Source organism: Aphis gossypii, chromosome X (genome assembly GCF_020184175.1).
Source record: "Aphis gossypii isolate Hap1 chromosome X, ASM2018417v2, whole genome shotgun sequence".
Lineage (NCBI taxonomy): Eukaryota > Metazoa > Arthropoda > Insecta > Hemiptera > Aphididae > Aphis > Aphis gossypii.
Window position 1 is genome coordinate 9639542 of NC_065533.1, and position 12610 is coordinate 9652151.

Below are 12610 nucleotides of genomic sequence, written 5' to 3' on the forward strand. Positions count from 1 at the left end.
AAAAGCATTTTACAAAATTCTAATTTTAAAGTGGTGCTTGCACTAGTGTTTTAAGATACCTACAAAATAATTTGCAAATATTCATAATTTTGACGAATTTTTGTCAATATTTGAACTGAAAACAATAATAAAACAAAATGTGCATATGTATTCTTACATTTTTGAAATACTATAAAATTAACTTATGGAGAACTTTGTATTACATTTTCAAGTATTTTGACCCTGTCAATCAAATTTCATCGATATTAAAAAATAAATCAAAAACGAAGAATTCAAATACCTTAAATAGCATTAAAATAAGCGAAATATTTTGAAAATTAAATTAAGTAAAGAAAATGCTTATCATTTAGATCCAGACATATTTTGAGGTATATTTTGAATACCGCTGAAAAATCTCTCAAAATACGACACTGTAACGGATAAAATGATAATAATGTACATTAACAGTATTGTATATAATCTCGACGTTGAAATAAATAATTATTCATGATTTGTTTTATTTTATATTTGTTTGAATATTTATTTACAACTAAACGGGTTTAAAATGCATAAAATCCTCTGGAAGTTAAAAACAGGATCTGTAATCTAGATAGAAACCGGACGTCCAACCTAACTCGATTTCCGGGTAACGCGACGAGTGCTGGCGACGGTATCCGGTTTGTTGTAGCTGATTCGGTGACTTGTTCCGCTCGTTTCTGCCAAATCGTCAGGCATTTCACCATCAGCGACGCTGGACATACTTGCTTTTCAACAGCAACCCCTTCTTCTCCTTCTTCTACTCCTCCTCTTGCATCCTCTTGATCGCCTGCTTGAGGACCTTCTCCTACTTCTCCTCCTGCGGCGTCTACCACATCCTCTGGCCGCCATCGTTGGGACGCTACTACTATTGGACGATGCGATGTCATCGGTAGTCTCTAAGTCGGTGTTTTCATCGGTATCATCATCGTCGGTTCCGTTGATCTGATCTGGACGGCGACGTCGCCGACTGCCCCTTCGTCTACTTCTCCTTCTTCTCGATCTTCTCCTAGACGACGCATCTACCGTTGACGAGTCGTCATCTTCGTCGTCTTCTTCGGCGTCCGTACTGTAGTCGTCGTCTTCGTCTTCTTCGGTACCGCTGACGCTACGTCTCCTTGTCCGACGGCGACCAGACCGCGATCGGCCACGCCTCCTGCGACTCCTCGATCTTCGCCTCCTTGATCGACGTCCACGTCTCAATGTTATTACATCATTGATATTACTGGTTGACTGACCAACGTCGTCCAAAGCTTCACTAATACCACCGATGTTTTGTCTTTTTGGGGTTCTTTTACGTCGTTCTGCCGACACGATTACTGACGATTGCTTTGAATTTGAGCGTTTAGCAGACATAATAAAATACTTGGTCCCAGAATTTAAAAATCAATTATAATAGACAGCACTCATTAAAAATGTTAGTAAAATATTTTTTGTTTGCAATTATCTTGGAAAATAAATAACTGTGACGTATCCCCGTACGACGGCGACGCCCCAAATAAATACTAAACGCGGAGGTTGTATTTCAGCCAACAACAATAAAATGTTATTGAAATCCGCTCTGGACGTAACTTATAACTATGTATATTTATTTTATTTATTATTTGAGTACATATAATTTAGAAAATTATTGCTCGATAACTATAGATAGTATTATGTAACGAATTAGATTAAGGCAACAACCTAGTATGACTAAACGAAATATTATTTTATAATAATGTATTAACTATAATAACGTTGTTAAATTATTTTTTTTGAAATAATTTATGATACTTAATTATTATTGTCTATTAAAGCTTAGCTTATATACCAGGGGTGGTTAAACCGCGTCTCGCGAGCCACATGCGGCTCGCCACATAGAGTTTTGCGGCTCGCCACATAGAGTTTTGAGGCTCGCATCGTATCGTATCGTAACAAAACAATTTTTTTGATATGAATTTATGTATATAATAATATGACTTTTTTTTTTTACATTTTGGCTCTTCCATATTTATTAATATATTTGGTGGCTCGCGATTCTTTTCTCGCTGGCCACCCCTGTTATATACTATTACGGTTGAATATATGTGGTTGTGAATACAAATATGTTAAACGTTTGAGATGTCATTTGACATATATTTTTCTATTAAAGTCTTTATGTTCTCTATATATAATTCTATGGAAAATGTTATTAATTATTATTCCAGTATTATTTGAGGTTATACTTGAATTCATATGCATGCATGATCACTTACTTGTGTACTTTAAGTTGAGTAGATTCGTTGTCGTTTTGAATCCAATAAATACAATTCTACAGAACAGACAAAGACAGAATAAGATACTTACCTTTTTTTAAATTTTTTAGTGAAATAGTTAAAACATTTAATTTAATAAATGGAAACGTTTCAGAGGAACACAAAAAAAAAATAAAACACTCACAGAGAGAGAGAAATCTTAGTTATTGGAACTAGCAATAATTACTCCACGCACGCGACAGCTTTATGTGATCAGTAAAAACTAATTTGCGACATCTGAAACAACAGTTTTATTTTGGATGATACTTATAATTATTAATTGATAATATATAAATATATATATCACTGTTGTGCTTGTTGTGTGCTTACAAATTGGTATTATATATTAGTATTATTATCACAGCACATTAAGTCATATTATCTATATAATATAGGTATTTACATACATACATAAATATATTATATAGTTCGATTTATACACAAGGTTACAGAGTAATATTATTTAATTGGGTCTAAGAGTGACATATTGCATAATGTTAATTATTTTATATATATAAACGTTTGATAGTAAAATATTGAAAAAATTTGTTGTAATTATAAAAATGTGGATGCTATTTTATTGTTAAAAGTTTATAAAATACTTATAACAATATAACTATTTATAGACATTTCATGTTCAAATTTGAACAAAAATAGATTTTTAAAAGAAAAATATTAATTTTAGTTAGGTATTTAATAATAATTCAAAAATATTTTAATTAAGCTATGAAACTTTGACGTATAGGTACTATTATATTTTATTTGCACAATGATATGTTTAATACATTTAGATTTATTTTAAGCTGCTACTTACTATTTACCATGATTCTATTTACGTCGTTTCACGTAAGTCAATATGGACTCAAAAATTAATGATAATAGTAAATAATAAATAATGATAAAAATATAAAGTATTATAATTATATATTAATACTATAAAAAATGTAATATTTCAGTAGAAAATAATTCAACCTACTGTTTTACTAGCATTATAGTAATATCTAGTATAATAAATACATCATAAAATATTCTTAATATAGGTACCTGGTATTTATAATATAAACTTGGAGGCTTTACTTAGCATCGTTTTCAGCACAGATTCGTTTTTATATTCAATGATTTCGAATTTAAAGCAAGATAGATTAATATATATAACCGTACATCAGTATGCATGATACCTAATGTAGAGCATAGTGGTTTCCTACTTTTCACTTTTTTTTAGTATTAAATGACAATATTTACATATTAGCTTTGTGGTTGGTACCTTTTTTGAATTAATATAATTATTCACGATTTGTTTTATTTTATTATTCTTTATTTGTTTAAATATTTATTTACAACTAAAGGGGTTTAAAATACATAAAATCCTCTGGAAGATTAAATTAAAACAAGGTTATGTTCTGTAATTAGATAAAAACCAGAGGTCCGACTTAGCTCGAATCCCGGGTGAGCGCGCCGAGTGCTGGCGACGGTATCCGGTTTGTTGTGGCTCGTTTGGTGACTTGTTCCGCTCATTTCTGCCAAATTGTCGGGCATTTCACCATCAGCGTCGCTAGACATACTGGCTTTTCAACAACAACCCCTTCTTCTCCTTCTCCTACTCCTCCTCTTGCATCCTCTTGATCGCCTTCTCCTACTTCTCCTCCTGCGGCGTCTACCGCATCCTCTGGCCGTCATCGTTGGGACGCTACTACTATCGTTGGACGATGCGGTGTCATCAGTGGTCTCGAAGTCAGTGTTATCGTCGGTTTCGTCTTCGTCGGTTCCACTGATTTGATCTGGACGGCGACGTCGCCGACTGCCCCTTCGTCTACTTCTCCTTCTTCTCGATCTTCTCCTAGACGACGCATCTACCGTTGACGAGTCGTCATCTTCGTCGTCTTCTTCGGCGTCCGTACTGTAGTCGTCGTCTTCGTCTTCTTCGGTACCGCTGACGCTACGTCTCCTTGTCCGACGGCGACCAGACCGCGATCGGCTACGCCTCCTGCGACTCCTCGATCTTCGCCTCCTTGATCGACGTCCACGTCTCAATGTTATTACATCATTGATATTACTGGTTGACTGACCAACGTCGTCCAAAGCTTCACTAATACCACCGATGTTTTGTCTTTTTGGGGTTCTTTTACGTCGTTCTGCCGACACGATTACTGACGATTGCTTTGAATTTGAGCGTTTAGCAGACATAATAAAATACTTGGTCCCAGAATTTAAAAATCAATTATAATAGACAGCACTCATTAAAAATGTTAGTAAAATATTTTTTGTTTGCAATTATCTTGGAAAATAAATAACTGTGATGTATCCCCGTACGACGGCGATGTACTAAATAAATACTAAACGCGGAGATTGTATTTCAGCCAACAATAATAAAATATTCTTGAAATCCGCTCTAGACAGTGTTAATTAAAACTACGCATATTTCTTTTACTTATTATTTGACTATATATAATTTGGCAAATTATTGCCCGATAACCAGATAGTACTATGTAACGAATCAGATTAAGGCAACTATTGTATGACTAAAAAAATATATTATCTTATAATAATGTATTAACTAGAATTATGTAGTTTTCTTATAAAAATGGTTGCTAAATTTTTTCCTCTTTTGTCAATTTATTATTACTATTTATTTTTTTTCAGAGCCATTTTAAAAAATGTGTGGTCGATAACCTCATATATTTGATAAAGCAGTAAATGCTGGTTGTTTTGTCACTACTGTTTTTTTATTCCTTGTATTTTGGGTGGTTTTCTTGAGTATCTACAATGGTTTTATAAATAACTTATGAACATTGTAGTGTTTGTATCATTTTTGAAAAATAATGAAGTTAACAAAAATTGTTTAATCAGTTATACGTTTCGACAAAAGTAAGTGCTTAAAATATTATTGTTGGTTTAATTATTGTTTATTCCCATCAATATTTATAATGTATCATAATTTTAAGAAATTGTTAATTGAGTATGGTTTTTTGAGTACTACAAAAATAAATAAGTATACAGTGTACATTTGCTATTTAATTTCTATCTAGTAGGTATAAATTAATTGTATAATGTGCATTGTGCATGTACGGCACACTTTTAAGTTCCAAATTATTATTGGCTGTTACTTGCTATAACTATAGAAACAAATCTAGCAACTGTACCAACCGATTTGTTTTTTTATATTATACTAGATATCTTTATTTCTATTTAAATTTTTTTTTTTTAATATTTAAGAAAACTTACTAGGTGTTTATACAAAACCACATATACATAATATGTGTAACAAAAACAAAAAAATAAAAAACATATCATTTGTTGAATCAATACATTCATCACTCCGTTCAGAATCTAAAATACAATAATGAATAATGATGACGTAGAAGACAAACTGCAGGTATTTGTGGCAATGCACGAAAAACAATTGAACACACTGCACGGCGGAGCCGACTTGTAATACATTATCGCTATCGAATTTTCATCCCTCCGCAGGCTCACTACATAATAATAAAACACACATATTCTAATAATATAACAGCTATAGCTATTGACGATCACGCAGCAACAACGCCGAAATAAGGTACAACAGTTTTCCCGGCGACACTTTTATTATTATATATATTATACACATTGACAACACATCACACACACACACTTACTAACAGCACTTGTGTATAATCGAAATAATAATAATAATATTCTATACACACAATATATAATATATTAATGTAGTATTATGTACCTATATAAATCTGAATACCCCACCTCAATCGTTTACATTATTATATTATATATACGACTACCGCGCGTATATATACCTAATATATATACATATACGTGCTGTGTGTATTAACAACCCGAAAATCCATTATTGTTATCTCGACACCTTTTCTATAAGCTCATAAGGTAAAATGTGTTTTCAAAAGTACATTAAATATATTATAGGTATACACGCAAGCTGTATATAATATGCCGACCTGCCTAAATCGTATTTACGACGTCGCCGTTTTTCGTATATTATACTTATGTATATGCAAGTATGTATATTATATAGTATGGGCCGTTTAATCTCTTTTCTACACGGGTATAGGCGTTTCGTCTATAATATAATACAACGTAGTGTGTACACATATCACACGACTATTATGTGTCGTATGATATATATATATACGTCTCGAACGTTTAAAATTGTCCTCTATACAGGTGGTGATCCGGATTTTAGGTAGGTGAGTAAATATCACGGGAGCACAAAGATAGGGAAGCAATAAGGGAATTTTCACGCACCGAATTTCAAATATAATTTAAAAAAGTTTAACTCATTGATATTCTGATTTAGATATACATACATTATATGTATATATATATATATATTTCGTTATTTTTTTTTAAAGGTGATTTTTATCTTTATTTTTTAATTTATAAAGAACCTGCTATTTCCGTGCACTTCGTTGCCCGTACAAATGTATCAGTATTAACATTGGTTTCCTAATGCTAAAATTTAGCTTATCGCTTATGGATAAATAATATTTTTGGTTTTCTGATCTTATGTATAGATGATAACAGATAATACATTTCTGCTGTATCAACTTCACATAACTATCCCACAGCATTGCTCGTGTCAACAACTGTATTTTTTTTAAATAAATTTTTTTTATTTTTTTGTTGAACGACCAAAATTAGATTCTCTTTTCATTCTAAACCAAAACCTAAATTTCAATAGTGTAAATTAAAAACAACGAAACAGTCATACACTAAATAACTATTCACTAAAATAATAATAATTGGTAACATGGATGAAAAAATCTTTATGTGTGTATTTTCTGATTATTTAAAAAATTAATAATTCGATTTTTCATTAACCTATGACCTATAGAATTAAAAATTGGCTTAAAACCTGCTACTTGATGTAATATTTCATTAAAAAAAATCAAGATAATCGGACGAGTAATTTCAGAGAACATGCATGAACACAATTTTCCTTTTTCATACTTATAAATATTATATAGAATATAGATACATTTTTTTTAAATACATTTATTGTTGTTATATTTTTTTATGCACCTCCTTGATAAATATTCCGAGGGTACCCATGATAAGCATTATATACAATTGAATATAATATAGAATTCACATTTAATGTAAATCGCAAAAATATAATAAATTATGAAAAGCCAATTTTTTTTTATCACTCAGCAGTCAACTTCTGACAATTTATACACATTACATATACATACATTAAATACATTTAACTTGAAAGCGGATGGATGAACTATGTTCATTTTTATTTAATTATTTTTTTTTTATGTTTGTAATAGTTTGAATAAGGTTTTTTAAAAAAAAAAAATTTATTGGCAAAGTTCTCCGAAAAATTGGAATATTTGGAAAAATCTGAAAGTGCTTTTTTAAGCAAAATAATGCTTACCGGATCAACTAGTTTTCTGTAAATGTAGTACCTATGTGGAATATTTATTATTTTTTTTTACATAATATCCATTTATTATTTCATTACATCGTGAAAAAACATACTGTATATGTTTATTATTTTATTTAATTATATTTCGAGCAGCATAATACGACGTGGAGTAATTACAAAACAGAATAGTATGGGATCTAGGTACCTCGAGGAATGTCAGATATTGTTTGGAGGTCTTACCAATGAGAAAAATGAACTTTCAACCGAGTAAGACTTAGTCCAAGATAAGACAGGCTCGCCATTTCGTCAACTTCGAGTTGGCAAAATAAATAAATCAAGGTACCGTGATCGATTGAGTTAAATGCTTTAGAAAAATCAGTGTAAATCATGTCAACTTGGTGCTTTAGATAAAATTACTGGTTCAGATAAGAACTAAAATCAATAACACTAGTAACCGTGGAGTGACCAGAGTAAAAAACATGTTGATTCAGTGTTGTGATCGACAAAATAAAAAAAGTGATCTTTTAACATGTCAGAGTACAATAGACTGGAATATTTTTTCAAAGAATGGAAGATCTAAAATTGGTTGGAGTTTGTAACAACCATCAGATTACAGGATACGGATTTTAAATCGGTGTAACGCGTCTGTATTTCCAGACGAAGGGGAAGAAAAAATAACTCACACCATCGCAAAATCAATACATTCGTCGCTTCACTAAAATAAAAGGTGAATAAAAAAAAATTTAAAATGTAAAACGTATAAAATGTAAATAATGGTATATTTAACAATAGAAATATAATCTTCTAAATATTATGAATACCTAATCATTTAAAATTGTATAACGAAAATGTATTAAAAAAACCGATGCGTCTTCTGAGAAAATTATTGATAAATAATAAAATAATTGTCATATTATATAATGTAACGTGTCATTTGTGTAATCTAAAAATTATAGTAACAATATGTTTAAAAAAAACCGACTGCCATAATTTATATATACCTACCATAATTTGGCAATTAAAACGTTATTAAACAAAAAATATAAAACATTTTACAAAATAACTTACTTACGCTGAAACAATGAATTGTGTTGGTTCTTGTAGAACCACGTTAAAAATAAATATTAAATATTTCATAACCCGAGAGTTGTTCATTAAGAATTTGTTTATTATATTATAAAATAACCTTTTAATTAATGTTTATAAATTATTGGAGTTTTCGTTGCATATTTTTAGACGTGCAGAGCCCTTTCGCACCCTCACACAATAATACCATAAAAGAAAAAACATAATGGCATGCGTCTAAATTTATTAATGGGGTTGATTATATTATACTTGCCAAACATAAAATACGTTTACATTTATTGCTAAACGTTTACTTAAATCAAATTAAACATTAATTGTAAATTCTAATTTTTAATTAATATAATGCTAACAAAAAACAATTTTAGATTTACGTTTGTTGTCAAAAAAAAAAAATAAATAAAAAAAAATAAAAAAAATACCAAATGACTAACTTTTATTGAAAATATAATTATTATAGATAAGCACTACATAGTTTTGAGTTATCTATTAGACTAAATAATTATAAAAATAATAATTATGCATATCTTATAACGGATTTCATTAAATGAATAGGTACAATTTATTGTACTTTCATTGTTTGTCATTATTAAAGATTTATAGGTACTATATTATCAAAACAAAATTATTTATTATTGCAATTTTATTCACACAAAAGTTATTTTTTAGTCACAATCACAGAACTACAATCTTCAATGTATATAAATAAATATTTATTATTATTGTTACTTTATATTTCACACACAATTTGATCAGTGCTATATCGAAATTATGGTATTTCTTTTGTTAAAATAATAAAGTCTAATAACAACTTAATAGATATTAAGTGGTCGTTTTAAGACTAATTAAATATTTTTTAACTATCAAAGATTATCATTTCGTAATGTCAGAGTTGAACCCATATTAATATTGTCTAGTCGAAAAGTATAATTATATTTTGACTCAAATTACTGTAAAACTGAAATCATTGACATATTAAATTAACAAAGCAAGTTAATTTAATAAGTGTAGTTAAAAAGTCATTATATAATTTTTAATTATAACTTATAATAATATGTGTACTTGAATACCAAAAACTAAATAATATCATCAATAATCTTTTTATGTCCAAAATTGTTGAAATGTATAATCAGTGTATAAATAGTTTTACAAATTACAATAGTAATAACTTATTAACCAAATTAAAAGAATATTATAAATATAATAATAAATTATATTCTTTCCTTTGAAACATAAAATAATAAACTATTTTAAGTCATGACTTTAAATAGGGTTTCTAACTATTTTAAATTGTATTCAACTAGTAACATTATTGGCGAGCCAACCAAATTTCATGTTTATGGTCTAAATTTTCAAGTATAAATAACTAACCAAAAAAATATCTAATAGTTATCATCTATTTTTTTTAAATTATATTAATTATTCTTTTCCAAAAATAAAATTCAATTTATTATGCGTATCTCTATAAAAAGTAATTGACTAGTAACTGTACCTATTACTATTAGCTATACTTTAATGTTTATTTGAATAAAATATTTTTTCTATCATTAACTTAGAGCTCAGACAATAAATTTAATTTAAGACCTTCGTGCTAGAAAATCGATGAACCAATTTCAATTTAGTAAATGGCATATATTTTGTAATGCACAGTATGTCTAAAAAGTTTGAAAACTTTAAATTTTTAGTACCGTGACAGATCACTTACGACAACACACCGATTGATCCCATACATTATTACAGACGAGTTACCGACTCGATAAGTGACTATTGCAATTTGTCTTTAATCATTTAATTTTTTATTGATACAACATAAAATAAATATGTTTATGTTTCATTTATATTGTGTAGTAGTAACTACCTACTTCTAAACATAAAAATCCAATAAAATGCAGTATACGAATAATGATATACCGCTTATATTATTATTTATTTACCATTATTTTTTTCGAATAAAAATTATTGAAAGTATTTATTTTACTTTTTACTTATAAGTAATAAAACTACTAACTCATTTTAAATTTGAAATTGAGGAATATAAGTATTACATCTATATCTTTTGAAATTATTTTACTATAACAATTTTTTTTTTGTGGTTTTAACAATTACAATTATTGTGGAGAATAAAAATAATATTAAATTTCCCAAAGAGAAAATTTATGTTAAATAACATAACAATGAAGTACTTACTTAAGTTCATATTCAGAATACATCTGAAAGTTAAAGTTAACATTAAAACCTAATGTTTTACGAATCTTGTATAAATTCAGCAGAAAATATTTCTACGTTTAAAGTTTTTTTTCAGCTAGATAATTTATTAACGCCACTCATTACTTAAGCTATTTTAATAATATTTTAAATTGTTGTTGATTTTTAATATGCTGGATTTATGACACTTAGGTATAGGGATGCCATTTATGCCAAACCAATGTATTATAATTAACTAGATAAAGAGAAAACATATTTGTACAACACTTATAATAAGATGAGTGTTCAAACAACTATTAATGAATATAGGAATGATTTTATTTTTTTTTTGTTAATTGATATTGCTATTTTAGTTTAATACTATTCTGATTTCTTTCGACTGAAATTACCAAATAAAAACTTTGAAACAATACAAGAGGTCCAACATATCCATTTGTAATAACTGTACTGATTTTTATAAGTACTCAAGAGTCAAGGCCATGAAGACCGTAACGAAAAGCGAATTAGACTAATTTTGATAAGTTTAGTATAATTTTATTATTGGAGATATATCCAACTCTTTTGTCATCAAATATTGAAGTTAGATTTAAAATTTATTTTTGAACAACTTAATAACAAAAAAATGTAAATAAATATATGACTTTATTTAATTTGACTTCCCAGTAATTTTTCTTGCTTCATCCTTTTAGTATGGCACTAACTATCTCAGATCTCTCCATTTAAAAATTTCCCATATTCATCTTCGGGGCAAGATAGAAAAAGATATATTTACTGTTGAGTGAACCCATAAAACTATAAATAATGCGTTGTTTCATTATTATGTGACAACATAATCTTATTGTTGGAATGTTTTTTCTTTCCGTCAATATAGTGAATATACTTAGACATATTCAAGGAATATCGGTTCCTATGAACGGTAAACAAATAGTTATTCATTAGGTATATTTAAAATCTCAAAATATGATACTAAAAAATGGAGTAATAATAAAAAGTAACGTCATTAAAATATGTCTTTAATTTATAATTCAGTGCTCATACTGTTAAAAATGCAATTTAAAAGTACAGACAATACGAGTAACAGTGTTAGAATCTCACAAATACCATCGGCCGGGATGTTCATTTAAATTTTATTATCATTGTAGATTTCATTTTCATATAATTTGATTGTAATTGTGAAATAAACGCGATGTTTAAGGTTATGATTCATTTTAATAATATTCCTGTTATATATGAATACAAGTAGGTACACTTATTTTTGTATATTATTTAGAGATGGTACTTTGAGTGGAGGAGTTATATGGCTGGGCATATTTATCAGATACAATGCCTAGAACATAGAATTTAATTAAAATTTCAATTAAAAACAAACCGCATCTTAGCATTATAATGACTGTTTGTCCACAAAATAATTTAACCTTCATAACATAAAAAAAAAACGATATCATATAAACTCTGTTTTCATACGTATTAAAATTATCATAATAATATTTGAAATAATTAGCCATCTGCTTTAGGTATGCACTGTCATATAATATTCTCTCGCAATATAATACGACTATAAATTAAAATAGATATAACGACGAAAAAAAATATACATTTTTTTATCAAACGTTTTAATTTCAACTACAAAGCAGTAATGACTGTT

General features: G+C 28.5%; 1 protein-coding gene and 1 long non-coding RNA gene across 2 annotated transcripts; one reads left to right on the forward strand and one right to left on the reverse strand.

The window, feature by feature from the left end:
* Window positions 1-3857: 3857 nt before the first annotated feature.
* Window positions 3858-4472, reverse strand: LOC126552326 (ribonuclease E-like). The gene has a single exon (XM_050207017.1). The coding sequence runs from the start codon at window positions 4470-4472 to the stop codon at window positions 3858-3860; it is 615 nt and encodes a 204-aa protein (XP_050062974.1).
* A 1009-nt stretch (window positions 4473-5481) lies between these two features.
* LOC126552068 (uncharacterized) lies at window positions 5482-8468 on the forward strand. The gene is made up of 4 exons (XR_007605927.1): window positions 5482-5661; window positions 7580-7704; window positions 7831-8016; window positions 8085-8468. It is a non-coding gene; the product is annotated as an uncharacterized LOC126552068 (long non-coding RNA).
* Window positions 8469-12610: the final 4142 nt, after the last annotated feature.